Source organism: Arachis duranensis, chromosome 10 (genome assembly GCF_000817695.3).
Source record: "Arachis duranensis cultivar V14167 chromosome 10, aradu.V14167.gnm2.J7QH, whole genome shotgun sequence".
In the NCBI taxonomy this organism is placed as follows: Eukaryota; Viridiplantae; Streptophyta; class Magnoliopsida; order Fabales; family Fabaceae; genus Arachis; species Arachis duranensis.
Window position 1 is genome coordinate 86932455 of NC_029781.3, and position 15078 is coordinate 86947532.

General features: G+C 34.7%; 1 protein-coding gene across 1 annotated transcript in view; it reads right to left on the minus strand.

Annotated features, from left to right (window-relative positions):
- Positions 1-7343, minus strand: part of LOC107470661 (copper-transporting ATPase PAA2, chloroplastic) — a 9177-nt gene extending 1834 nt beyond the window's left edge. Inside the window, exons 1-12 of the mRNA XM_021133127.2 lie at positions 6612-7343; positions 6451-6528; positions 6089-6186; positions 5934-5987; positions 5695-5781; positions 4898-5062; positions 4464-4574; positions 4251-4319; positions 3636-3745; positions 3254-3330; positions 1745-1773; positions 158-224 (exon numbers count right to left, since the gene is read on the minus strand). Of these exons, the coding sequence (XP_020988786.1) occupies positions 158-224; positions 1745-1773; positions 3254-3330; positions 3636-3745; positions 4251-4319; positions 4464-4574; positions 4898-5062; positions 5695-5781; positions 5934-5987; positions 6089-6186; positions 6451-6528; positions 6612-7260 (1594 nt within the window). The 5' untranslated portion in view covers positions 7261-7343. The remainder of the gene's footprint in view (positions 1-157; positions 225-1744; positions 1774-3253; positions 3331-3635; positions 3746-4250; positions 4320-4463; positions 4575-4897; positions 5063-5694; positions 5782-5933; positions 5988-6088; positions 6187-6450; positions 6529-6611) is intronic.
- Positions 7344-15078: the final 7735 nt, after the last annotated feature.

Consider the following 15078-nt stretch of genomic DNA (forward strand, 5'->3'; position numbering starts at 1 on the left):
GTTCAAAAACATTATTATTAGAGAAAATTGATTCAGTATTTGAACAAACAGGTTTTATAGCATGACTTGTGGAGGTCACATTTGGAATCAATATTCAAGTAACTTTGAGTAACATGTATGTTAAGTTTAATAAATGCAAAAAATATGGGCAACTTACCAAGGGAGGTGCCAACCAGGATCGCTGTAGGTGTGGCAAGACCCAGTGCACAAGGGCAAGAGACAACCTGCAAAAGGGAAGACTCTTTATTATTTAAATAACAATTAACTCAAAGTAAGTTAGAAACACAATGCATGGTTGTCCTGTGTGATAATTCTCCTTTATACAGGAAGATTAAGTTGTATTCATGCTCTCATCTCTGTGACCCAACTTTTCTCTTCATCTCTTTTATTCACATTCTTGCCATTACATACACAGTTGGTTTCAGATAGATAACATTTCAAATATTGCCTTGTAGCAGATGTCTGAGAGCTGAATAATGTGAAGGGTGAAGGCTATTTGAAATGACTTAAAACTTTTAACACAAAAATATGCAAAATATTAATAATTAGGTTATAGTATATTTTTTGTCCATGAAATTTGTCAAAAGTAACTCCGCCTATGCTACACCTGCAGTACATAGCCGGTCTCAAACCCGAATAAAGGGGGAGGGTTATGTTAGGCCTTCGACAGCCAACATAAAAACTTAGTCGAATATTTATGACATGGATTAAAGGCGTTATTGCGCTAAAGCTAGGTCGTTGCCCAGAAGCAATGCGCTGTATGGATCGCGTACAGTGTTGAAATGAGCAAGAGCCGCAGCATTAGTGTCCGGATGTAGAATTAAATGAGCAAGGGTTCCCGCGTTTTCGTGAACAGACGAAGGTAAATGAGCTAGTTCACAACGAAAAAGGTAAAGGTCAGGGCGACAGAAAGTTGAGATTTGGAACATGACACATAGGCACTTTAACAAGAAAATTCATGGAGGTGATGGATACCATAACAAAGAGAAAGATTAACATCATGTGCCTACAAAAAACAAAATGGGTCGGCGCGAAGGCTAACGAGTTGGATACCTTCGGATTCAAACTTTAGTATACAGGAAAAGTGAAAAATAGGAATGGAGTAGGTATTATCGTGGATAAGCAGTGGAAGAAGGGCATAGTGGATGTCAAGAGGGTGGGTGATTGGATCATCTCTATCAAACTTGTGGTAGAAGGAAGTACTTTTCATGTGATTAGCGCCTATGCACCGCAAGTGGGTTCGGCTAAGCAATACAAGATAAGATTTTGAGAGGATCTAGAGAGTTTGGTCCAAAACATACCTTTGGGAGATAAGATTTTCTTATAAGGAGATTTAAATAACCATATTGGAAGAAAATTGACTGGGTATGGAAGTATTCACGAAAGTCATGGTTTTGAGGTGGTCAATATCGAGAATAAAATTATTTTGGACTTTTCATCAACCTTTAACCTTGTCATCACAAATGCATGTTTTAAAAAGAGAGACAAACATCTTATATAACCTATAAGAGTGGCATGACAAACTCTCAAATCGACTTCTTCTTGTTGAGAAGAGTTGACCGAAAATTTTACATTAATTGTAAAATTATTTCGAGAGAGAGATTAACAACACATATAAGATGTTTGTCATGAATTTTCGCGTTGAGTAAAAGTTGAGAGAGAGTTTAACAACACATATAGGACCCGATAAAATTCCGATTGAAATTTGGAAGGGCCTTGAAGAGAAAGACATCAGTTGATTGACCAAACTTTTTAATGAGATTTTAAGGTTAAAGAAGATGTCAAATGAGTGGAAAAAGAACACCATGATACTTATCTATAAAAATAAGAGGGATATACAAAATTGTAAAAACTATAGAGAAATCAAGTTCATGAGTCATACCATAAAGTTATGGAAAAGAGAGTATGCAATTAAAGACATGTATGATGGGCTATAACTAGTGTGAAAACTCAAGATGATGTGACAGAGAAATTTTCTATTAATATAGGAATTACACTAAGGATCATCCTTAAATCTATACCTTTTCACATTAGTCTTGGAAGTACTCATAGAGTATATCTAAGAACCTGTGTCATTGTGCATGTTTTTTGCCTATGATATCGTCCTTATGGAAGAATCAAGGAAAGACCTAAATAAGAAGATGGATTCATAGAGAGAAGCTCTAGAAGTGTATGGTTTGCACATAAACCGTAGCAATACGAAATATATGGAATGTAAGTTCGACCGCCGAAGGAAAAACCCTAATACAGAGGTAAAGATTGGAAAAAATATCTTACAAAAATTTAAAAATTTTAAGTATCTTAGGTACATCATACAGGATAATGGAGAGATTGAACATGATGTAAATTATAGGATGTAAACAGATTGGTCAAAATGACAGAGTGCGTCTGATTTTATATGTGACAAAAAAGTGTCTTTAAAACTTAAAGGTAAATTCTATCGTACTGCTATCAAACCGGTTATGCTTTATGGTACAGGGTGTTGCGCAGCCAAAGGAGAGCACAAACATAAGTTAAGTGTGACAGAGACGATATTGAGATAGATGAGTGGTCATACGCGATTGGATAGAATAAGGAACGAATATATAAGAGAGAGAGAGTTAGAGTAGCACCTATTGTGAAAAAGATGATAGAATCGCGTTTCAGCCTTTTAGGTGATTTGGACATGTGAGAAGAAGACCAACAGAACACTCAGTCAAGAGGGTGGATGAGATGGAAGATGGACAAGTGAAAGACAGAAGAAGACCTAGGAAGACCATCCATGAGATGGTCAAACGAGATTTACATGTAAACAGTTTCTCTATAGATATGATACACGATAGAACTCAATGACGTCGTTTGATCGATGTGGCCAACCCCACCTAGTGGGACAAGGTTTGGTTGTTGTTGTTTGTTGAAATTTGTCAAAAGTTTCAAAAATGCCCCTAAGGTTTATTTTGTTTCAAATTTATTGCAGAAATTTTCAATTTGCATCAAATATACTCTTGACAGCTAAATTTTTAAGAAGTTTAGGACCAATCTAACAATAATGCATAATAACGATATCTGATATACTTGTGTTGAAGGTTGTTCTTGTAAAATTATTGCTGAATTGGTCATAAACTTTTTGAAAAACTAGTCGTTAAGGAATAAATTTGGTGCAAATCGAAAACTTCTAAGACAAAATTAAAACAAATAAAAACTAGGGGTATTTTTAAAACTTTTAGCAAACTTCAAAGATCAAATATACTTTACCCTAATAATTATCAGCCATGGTCCAAAGGATCCCCTTCTGGGCCCGCAATATCATTGAGCAAAACATCAGGAAATATGTTTGATCCAATATAGTACCTGGAGACAATTGCAAGAAACTTGTTAAAGCTAAATGGTATAGGAGCCATACATGAATCTTTTTTCCTTAGAAGAATTAAAATTGAAAGATAATCATAAATCTTATTGCCAGATTCCGAGACAACTTTTTTTTTTCTTTTGATGTGTTAGAGGCAGAACTATACGGTTTGGATTAAACTTTGAAAATAAATTAACAATAGTCTCGTCTCCGCTTTGTCAAATAAGCCCCAACATTTGATATAATTGATGCAAATCACACGGCAAATTTTTTTAAGGAAATATAGGCAAAGCAGAAATAGACTTACCAAAATGCAAATGTTGCTGCTGACATAGTCATTACGCTGTATACAAATGGCCCTGCTATGGAATCAGCAAGCCTCTGTACAGGTGCTTCACGTGACTGGGCATCCTCAACCTAAATATACAAGAAAGAGCCATGAGTATGACAACATTGGGGAAATTTTCTCTGCAAATGTTTGATTTCCATCTATTCCCTGCATCAATGTGCTTTCAGCCAGGCAGTCTTAAACCATCATTCCCGGATGTGCATGATTTGAAATCATATGAATCAAGTAATTAACAATTTATTTAAATTAGCATACATTCTCCAATAAATCTATAACAATTAGGACTGGAAACAATTATATGATTAACTGGAAAAGCAAAAAATTGAATTGTTATGAAATAATTTGAAAAAAGCTCTAAGGGCTAGCAGAATTTATTGTTTTTGGCCAGCACTTTTAGCCATTAGTCCAATTCTTTTAGTCTAATAATCCAACAATATACTTTTAACCCACACTTTTAAACATTGATGGCTAACTACTGGCCAAAAACAACAAATTCTACTGGCCCTCTAGCATTTCTTATTAATTTTAGATAGCATCTCTCTACTAATCTATCACACAAGACGAAATACTAACCATGCGTACAATCTTGGATATCATTGTGTTGGAGCCAGATGAAGAAGCTTCAATCCTTAAAGGTCCATCCTGAAATAGAATTTGTATGGCCAATCAATTAGATTAGTAACAGCACTCTGAACCAAAGGTAGAAACAAAATTGCACAGGAGCCCTAAATGTGAATGTAGTGCAACAACATAAAATTCAATATACAAGTCTCCATATAACCTTACCCAATTTATAGTTCCTGCAGAAACTGTGAGGCCTTCCTCTTTAAATACAGGAAGTGATTCTCCAGTAAGCATGGATTCATCCACAACACTTCTTCCTGAAATGACCTTTCCCTGCCCAGGTATTTCTAGCATTAGCAAGCAAGAGCATTGAACCAACAATTTTCATCAGATTCTCAATCTTAAGATATGAAGGGATGCAGTTCATTTCAAGCATAGAAGACTTGAAAGTTGAAACTGCTTGTCAGGACAATGTCATTATTATAGTTTATAAGCTACTGATGATTGGGTCAAAAAATCTACCTGGTCATGGGCACCATGAAAGTACTATGCATAATCGAGATGATGATGCTAGAACTTAACTCAGGCACCACAATACTGCTTTATCTGTTTCAATAAAATAGGCTGAATTTCGCTAAACAGTCAGAAATGCTTACATCTATAGGAATAGTCTCTCCAGGCAACACCAACACTGAGTCACCTACTCGGATATCATCAGTTGGGACTTCAACGCAAATTGTGTTAGAACCGAGCACACTCTCTGTAGATGGTGAACCTTCCGATGAAGTAACCACAAGTCTTGACTGAGTAGATATCAATGACTGGCAAAAATACACAACAATGGAATCACATAACACTAAATAATGGAAAATAATTAAGTTTAATAATTACTCCAACAGAAAAATGACACCCTTTACAGGGGAAAGAAAAAAACTATAACTTGATGTATAATACTCATAAATGATGCACTTATTTCAACCAGAGTTCCCAATCTGGATTATTCATTTTGACATATGAAAGTGATAAAAAAATGGAAATAGCAGTCGTAAGATTGAAATTTTAAATAGAAAATCAATATATTTCCTAATTTACATTGCTTCAACTTGCAAAGCCACTTGCATTTAGGCTTCCAAGAAATAAATTTTCACCAAAACTGTTAACGATATCCAACAGAGCCTACAAACATTGGAAATTATTGTTCTTGTAAGCATAAATATGATTCCAGATTGCTGATAGCAAAGTATAGAAAACTAGAAATCGACGGGTTAAAGATCGGAACAAAAATAAATATTTTCAATTGCAACAAGGATGCAAGGGAGACAGAAGAATCTTTAAGAAAAAAAAGGGGTCCAACCGTGGAACACAAGGACTAAGAATACAGTACAGGCAGCATTTTAGACATTCCACTGTGGGATACAGTCAGATGAAAGAGATGAACAATAATGCAACTTACAAGGAGTTCATTCATATCACTAGACGCCTGAATCCTTGCCTTTTCCTCCAAAGAACGTCCAAGAAGCACAAAACCAAGAAGCATGACCTGCATGCTAAAATACACAATCCCTACATGAGAAGCTTACTATTGACATGAACAAGAAAACGCCAATAAGAGAACAAAGTGCTAGATCAAAATGAATATTTTCCAGTTTCAGATATTGGAACATATGATTGTATGAAAGGAAAGAAAGTCACCGGCTCATCAAAGAATGTTGCATCCCAGGCCAACCCGGGGTTCAGTAGTGATATCTACAGAAAGAAGATGAAGTTTGATTAATTCATCAAACGAAAACAGGAACTTGGCAGTCTTATAGCTTAGCAGAACGGTCAAATTCCAAAGAGAATCTCACCGAACTGATGATAAAAGCAGCTATAGAACCAAATCCCACAAGAGAGTTCATGTTTGGTGATCCCTTCCTAAATGCGTTTAGGCCATCAAAGAGTAACTCTGCATTACCATGAATGTAGTACATTAAAAAATTTACAAGTATATTCATAATTAATAACAAGAAGAACAAAACTGTTATAATACAAATAATTATTATTAACTAAAAAATAAAATACATCTTTTTATTATATTATATATAATAAATAAACGTCATTTCCATTATTACATAATAATTACAAAAGTTTCGGTGATGTAGTGCCTTAATTTAAATTTTAAAAGATGTTGCTGTATATGGAAAGCAAGATAGAAGAGAGATGAACCAACCTCGTCCTGGTCCCAAGAGAGCCCCCAGAGCTATACCACCTTTCACATATGAATTGTGAAGAATTTCCAAAACCGATCCTACGAATTATAAAAAGCAAGTTATGATCGTGTAATCCGAATTTAGTTTATTTATATTGGACCAGAATTAGCAGCTGAATTACCATGACCAATGTGAATCCCCAAAGAATGAAGAACGTGCGAAGCGTGAGATCCACAGCACAGCGCCACCAAAGCCCAAGCAAAAGCGACACGGCTGCGGCTTTTGGCGACGAGTTCCTCCTTCTTCTTCACAAGCTCCTTCCACTTCCTGACGTTCTCTGCAACTCCCAAACTCGACGCCCTTCGTTTCGTCGGAAAACCGCACTCGGTCAGCCTCCGGGCCAGGCTCTCCGCAACCGTCGCCGGCTCCTCCACATCCTTCTCCTCGTCGAGCCGCCTGAGCTTGACGGCGGCGGTCTCGGTTAACATGTTGACCACGACCGAGTCAACTCGGTCATCGGCGGAGAGGATGTTCTTGACTCGTGAGACGCAGGCGCCGCACATCATACCGGAGACGTCGAGCAGGAGCGGGGAGTCTGTAGTCTTTAGCTGAGCTGGCTCCGGCGAGGCAATCTCGGTGCGCGAGGAGTTAGATACGAGGAAATGTGGCCGGAGGAATCCCGGGCGGTGGCAGTTGCGGTGAATGTCATTGCGACGGTGATTAGTGGGAAGAAGGGGAAGGAACTGAACATGACGATTTGGTGCGTGGTTGAAGGAGATGTTGGATTTCGGGTAGAGATTGAGCTTGAGGAGTTGAGTCGTCATGGTCATGAACGGGGAGAGAGAGAGAGAGAGAGAGAGAGAGGGAAAAGGAGTTGAGAACGTGAACCACGAATTTATCGTGTTCAACTTGTGTCGCACCTACCGTCAGCTCGTTTCGGACAGAGTAAGGTAGCGGCGTGCGTCCAATATCTTTCCAATCCAAACATGCCACGTGTGTAATATCACGTGACATAAAATGTTTAGAACTTCATCTTGGATTAATAAACACACACACTGATACACAGAACGAATTGCAATCAAATAAACGTGATTAAATTATTAGGAATACAGAATACTTGTTAGGTTCAAAATATGATACTTTGTGGATATAGAAATTAAAACTTCTACTATATTTAATAAATCACGATATGAAAATTGCCATGGCTAAAATCAATAATTTTTTTAAAATTATCTGAAAAATAATTGTTCATGTATTATTTTCCAAAGTTCCTTTTTTTATATAAAAAATTACCAATATCCAAGATAAGTGAAAAATTAATGATGATTGAATTTTAATGTATAATTAAATTTTGTTTTTGATAGATAATGTTATCAATAGTAAATGAGCATCAGATAATGAGGGGACGTAACTAACCGAGTTAGCAGAGGTATCTGTTGACCCAAAGGTGAAGTGTTCCAAATGATGTTTAGATAGATTAGTTAATAGAAATGGTCCGAAATTGGGATTTTTTTAAATAAATAATTTAAATATTTTATTTATAGATATAAATAATTGTAATTTATTTATCAATGTATATTTTTTTACTTATTTTATTTATAGTATAACGAAATAAATTTGTATATATCTGTTTATACTATAAATAAAATAAGTCATATTTCACGTTGCACGTATCACGTTTACATACGTGATACATAAAAGAGAGTGATTAACACATATCTCGTTTACACTACAAATGAGATATTAGAAAAATTAATTTGTTTGCATTGTAAATAAGATAAAGTACGATAAATTACGAGCAGCTATAAAAAGATTTACAATTATTTTGTATTTTTCACAAACATTTTACTTCTTCTTTTTCTCCATTTCTTCAATAAATTTAGTAAAAATGTCTAGTAATAATAGATATATTATTGTAAGTGTGTATTTTAATTGTCATTTGAAAAACAGTTACACTGGAGTTATATTTGAGTATGATAATCCTATTATGTTATACACTCGAAGAATAAATTCTTTATCTGAGTTAAAGAATCTAATATTGACGAATTTAAGTGATAATGGGACAAAAGAGGTTGGAAGAGTTAGGTATAGGTTAGTATCACCGATGAAAAATAGAGTATTTCAGTTTCGTCTATTTTGGCTTGATGGCGATGAGCATGTGCGTCTCACGTTTGATATCAACGGGAGAATTATAACGAACAAATGATGAAACTTTCTGCGGAGGTTGATAATGTTAGTGGTGGTGGCCACTCAAATTTTGTCTAGGATGACCCACGTCTTGCACCATTACCGCTGCACTGTGCTAGTCTAGTGGTAGACATAGACGTGGACGGTAAGGAGTCCGATGAAGAGTATGTTACCAATAGCAACGATAGTGGTTCTTCTGAAAATGAGGAGGAAGAAGAGTTTGTACCAGAGACTCCAATCGGTGCTTCAGTTCGGTATCTTATGCCTGTCCACAACCAATTCCGAAGTTATCACATGTATCTAGTCCTATCATATATTGGATATGGATGCGATGTTCAAAGAAACTTCATTTTCCAATATGGGTGGGGACGATTACAACATAGATGGTGGTGTGAAGTTTCGCATTGGTCACAAATTCAAAAGTAGAAAGGCAGTCATGCAAAGTGTAAAGAATTACAGCATTCGAAGAAGTGTTGAATACCGAGTTGTGGAGTCGAATCGATCAAAGTAACATGTGCATTGCAGGCAATTTGCTAAAGGATGATCTTGGAGTCTCTATGTTGCCTTTCGATAGAATCTCGAATATCGGTAAGCCTTATTTTATAGTGTAATGCATATTCTTATTTATCATAATTATTTTGGTTTTGAATGCCTACCGATTATATTTTAATTCGTTAAGAGATGTGTAAATTTGGCAATCCGCATACCTGTTTAATTCCACCATATCTCAAAATTATCGACAGTTGGATAATAACCTTATATATAGTGTCTTCCTTTCCTTTATATAGTCCAACCCATTAGTTACTTTCCCTAGTTTACAAGGTGCAGTTAGTAAGCGAGGTCTCTGTTAAAATGACAAATATTTTAATAAAAAATATATTTGATATATTAAATATTTGAAAAATAAAAAAATAAAAATTATAATAAATTATTATTTCACATTTCATATTTAGTTGGATTTAGAATTAAGTTAAATACGTAAATCCGTAAATATATTCAGAATAATTAACTTTATAAATCAAACATTTAAAAAAGTTATCCGACATAATAAGGTGAATAAATATTTGCTAAAATAAGATATCTAGCATATTCAAAATTAAAATTAAAATATAAAATTTGAATTAAAAAAATAAAAAAGTAATAAATATTTACTAAATAAATTAAATTAAATTTATTAATTAATATTTATTAATAATATATTCCACCACCTAACAGATGCTAATAATATGACAACTAATTTATTTTATGTTACTAAAACAACATCTAATTTAGTCATATATAATAAATACTAAATCTATAAAAATACTCCAACTATAACTATATGCTTATTTAACTAAAAAAGAAAAATAACAACACTAATCTGAAAGTCAATTACTCCAGCGATATAATACCTTACGTTCAGGCGGTTGATGTCATTGTCTTGTGCATTTTTGCACCATAATGTCATATTATCTCAAGAATATCAAAGAGAAATGTCTAAAAAAGAGAGAAAGGAAGTCAAAAAGGGTGTAAGAGTGACATGAGTCACCTTGTAAACAACTTTCTTATATAGACGCGGTCCTTGCTTATCTCATTTATATTATAAGCGAGATAAGCCCGTTTTACAACGCGTGTGCAAATGTGATACATGCAATACAAAACGTGGTTTATATTATTTATAGTATAAACAAGATAAATAAGAGAATACAGATTGATAAATAGACTACAAGTTATCTATATCCATAAATAAAATATTTAAATTATCTATTTAAACAAATCTCGAAATTAGGATGCTTTTTCTTAATATTGTAGAAGATGAGTGATTTTTTTCATTATTTTTTCTATGCGTGAATTACACAATGCCATGGGAGAAAATTTTAAAGGTTAAGTATGATTTTGATCCTTAAAGTTTAGGTCAAAAATATTTTTCGTCTCCATTCTTTTGTTGCATACAAAATCATCCTTAAGGTTTAACTTGATTTTAAAATCGTCATTTTTACTTAAATCTTAAAAATTTGGACCAAATTATTCCTAACAAAAATATTATAAAATAAAAAAATAAATAAAATAAAATAAAAGAAAGAGAGTGTTTGAAATAGAGAGAGAGAGAGAAAGAGAATAAGGGAAAGAAGAATAAAGGGGAAAGGAAGAAGAAAAAGGGTAAAGAGATAGGTGGTGACGACACCGGGGAGAGAGGACGGACATCGCACACCGCGTCGCCATTTATGCTCCTACACCAGTGTTTGACGTCAACGCCAACAGATCGGTGAGGGAGGATGTTACGCACAGCGTCGCCGTTTCTGCTCCTGTTCTTCGCCGCTCGCCGCTATTCCTTGCATGGTCGCCATTGTTTCGTAAGGTTCCAATTCTTTTTTTTATTATTTTGTTGATTCTTTGATATTTGAAATGCAGATTTTTTGATTCTTTGGTACTGATTTCTACTTGTATTTCTTGTTTATTACATTATTGATTCTTCTATTTCTAATTCTTTGATATTTGTTGATTTGTTAATTACATTGTTGATTCTTTTAATTCTGTTTCTTTTGGTTATTACATTGTTTTGGCTTCTAATTTCATTATTGTTGTTGCTGATGTTGTGATGAAAAAGAAGAAAAAGAAAAAGCGAAACTGAGTATTTTGGTGAAGAAAGTTTATTGGAGAATGGTATTTTGGTTTGAAGGACGATTTTAAAATTAAACTGAATCTTAGAGACAATTTTTTATGCCAAAAAATATTAAAGACAAAAAAATTTTTTAGTCGATACTTACAAACCAAAATCACACTTAATCCAAAATTTAATATGTCAGAACACCACAAATTAAAATAACACTGCCGAATTGTATGTGTTTAAAATTTTTAATCATTTAAACTTTAAAGTCAAAACGGCAATGCTATTTTGTAATAAAATAATTATTTAAAAATTTTACTATTAGAAAACAACAATGCCGTTTTGTGAATGTTTTTTTTTAATAAAAAAATGAAAAATAACAGCCATGTTTTGCCTATTATATAAATTTAAAAGTTGAAATTGGTCAAAACAATGTTAGCGTTGTGTAGTAAAAGCAAAAAGTCATTGACATTTTGTACTAACACAAACAAAAAAAATATAAAATTAACTATAAAAAGAGTCCTACCATTATTTTGAAAACATATTACGGAAAAATAGAAGTGAGCAATACAAAGTTTTTTTTTTTTTAGATTTTGAGAGTGTTATTTAGTAGTTGACTTTATATATGTTGAGTGAAAAAATTTGTGGATAAATGTATTGAGTATATTAAATAGAGAGTTATGTTAGTTTAAAAAATATGATAATAATTAGATTTTGCATGATACACATAAATGTATGAGTTTTTTATGTAAAAATTCATGTGTTATTATTGTTCTTCTTTCGATAACATATGAAGGACTTAATAATATACTTTCTCAAAGTGTAAATCATCAAATACTGAATAGAATGATAAATATTTTGTACAGGCAGCCTGTGCTAGTATTTGGTAATTTCATTCAATTTCAAATAATGCATGTGGCTGATGAAGCCAGTATGCAAGACAAACTTTTGACCAACCATCAAATTAGAGCAAAAATCTCACTTATCAAGTTATATGTTGAGTTCAAAGAAATTGAAGATGTTGATTTTTCAGAACCCAACATAGATAGAATGGGTTATAATCAAGGTTTTGAAAACCGGTTCGGACCGCCGATCGTTTCGTGAACTGTTGAGAAAAGCGGTTCGGACAAAAGGTAAAACCATAGATTTCAAAAACCGCCATCAAACTGATGAACCGATCAGGAACCGGTCGGTCGAACCAAACCATGACCCGACCGGTTTTTGAAAAGGCAATTAAACATCGCCGTGTCACTCACCAGCAATCCCTAACTCTTACTCCATCGCACAAGCCAAGCCCTAATCGAGCTCCTCTCAGTCTCTCACACACACTCAGTCTAGGGAGGGCTCCTCAGTCCTCTCAATCTCATCGAGCTCACCTCTGTCCAGCCACCATCTCGTGCCGCCGCCGTCGTCATTCCTTCAAATAGCCACCACCTCGTGCTCGCTCACTTCCCCTCCATTGCGCAGCAGCCAGCGCAACCTTCGAAGCCACCATCTGCTCTACCACTCTTGCATGCTCTGTCTCCCTTGGTCACTCGGTGTCTCTGTCTCTGTCTCTCGGTGTCTCTGTCACTCTTCGCAACCACAGTGTCTTGCATGTTCTCTAGGTAAATTTTTTAATTAACTATGAATTTATGATTGAACTCTGATATAGTGAAGCTCTGTAAACTCTAAATTTATGATTTACTGATATAGTGAAGCTCTGTGAACTCTGATTCAAGGCATTCAACTGTGAACTGATATGGTGATATAGTGATTGAATAATTATTTTTTTTGTGAACTGTGAAGTGTGAACTGATATATTGATATAGTGATTGAATAATTGATTGAATAATTGTTTGCCTGTTTCAACTTAACTAAGTTACTGATTCAGAACTGTGAATTTTTTATTTTTATTGGATTGGATTGTATTATTATTGGAATGGATTGTTATTGACTGTTTGCCTGTTTCAATTAAATAATTGAATTGGATTGTATTGTTATTGGATTGCTGGTAATGTTTAGGTATGGATGAGAGTATCAACCAAGAACTACCTAGGAATAATAACTCGGCTTCAAATGAACCTTCTCTTCCTCCCGGATCTAACAAAAGTCAATCACATACTTCTAATGTTCGAGAAAAAACTGATTCTGCTTGGAGATATGTTGCTTTACAAAATATAAATGGAAAACCGCATTACCAATGCTTATTTTGTCTGAGTACTTTTGGTGGCGGGGAAATTAATAGAATGAAAAAGCATTTGGCAAATATAGGTGGAGATATTAAGAAACGTGCTAAGGTCCCTTATGACGTAGAAAAATGATGAGCGGATAATTTATAGGCTTTTTGGCATTATTTTTAGGTAGTTTTTAGTAGGATCTAGCTACTTTTTAGTATATTTTTATTAGTTTTTAAGAAAAATTCACATTTCTGGACTTTACTATGAGTTTGTGTATTTTTCTGTAATTTCAGGTATTTTCTGGCTGAAATTGAGAGACCTGAGCAAAAATCTTATTCAGAGGCTAAAAAATGACTGCAGATGCTGTTGGATTCTGACCTCCCTGCACTCGAAATGAATTTTTTGGAGCTACAGAAGCCCAAATGGTGCGCTCTCAATTGCATTAGAAAGTAGACATCATGGGCTTTCCATCAATATATAATAGTCCATATTTTGTCCGAGTTTTGACAACACAAACTGGCATTTAAACGCTAACTTTCTGCCCTATTCTGGCGTTAAACGCCAGAAACAGGATAAAAGCTAGAGTTAAACGCCCAAACTGGCATAAAAAGCTGGCGTTTAACTCCAAGGAAAGTCTCTGCACATGAAAGCTTCAATTCTCAGCCCAAGCACACACCAAGTGGGCCCGGAAGTGGATTTCTAAATCATTTACTTATTTCTGTAAACCCTAGTAACTAGTCTAGTATAAATAGGACCTTTTAATATTGTATTAGACATCTTTGGATTATTCTTAGATCATCTTTCGATTATCTTTTGATCCTTTGATCAGTTTTATGCTATCTTAGACTTTTAGGGGGACTGGCCATTCGGCCATGCCTGGACCTTCATCACTTATGTATTTTCAACGGTAGAGTTTTTACACCTCGTAGATTAAGGTGTGGAGCTCTATTGTTCCTCGAGTATTAATGCAAAGTACTATTGTTCTTCTATTCAATTCAAACTTATTCTTATTCTAAGATATTCATTCGCACACAAGAACATGATGAATGTGATGATCAAGTGACACTCATCACCATTCTCACTTATGAACGCGTGTCTAACAACCACTTCCATTCTACCTGAAAACAAGCTTGAATGTATATCTCTTGGATTCCTGTTTCACGATGCATGGTTGCCTCTCCTGACAACAAAGCCTTCCATTCCGTGAGATCAGAGTCTTCGTGGTATAAGCTAGAATGAATTGGCAGCATTCTTGAGATCCAAAAAGTCTAAACCTTGTCTGTGGTATTTCGAGTAGGATCTAGGATGGGATGACGAGCTTCAAACTCATGACTGTTGGGTGTAGTGACAGACGCAAAAGGATTACTGGATCCTATTCCAACACAAGTGAGAACCGACAGATGATTAGCCCTACGTAACCCGTAGTTGGACCATTTTCACTAAGAGGACGGGAGGTAGCCATTGACAACGGTGAAGCCTGAACATACAGCTTACCCTGGAAAGGAGTATGAATGATTGAATGAAGACAGTAGGAAAGCAGAGATTCAGAAGGAACAAAGCATCACCGTACGCTTATCTAAAATTCCCACCAATGAATTACATAAGTATTTCTATCTTATTTTATGTTTTATTTATCTTTTAATTATCAAAACTTCATAACCATTTGAATTTGCCTGACTGAGATTTACAAGATGACCATAGCTTGCTTCAAGCCG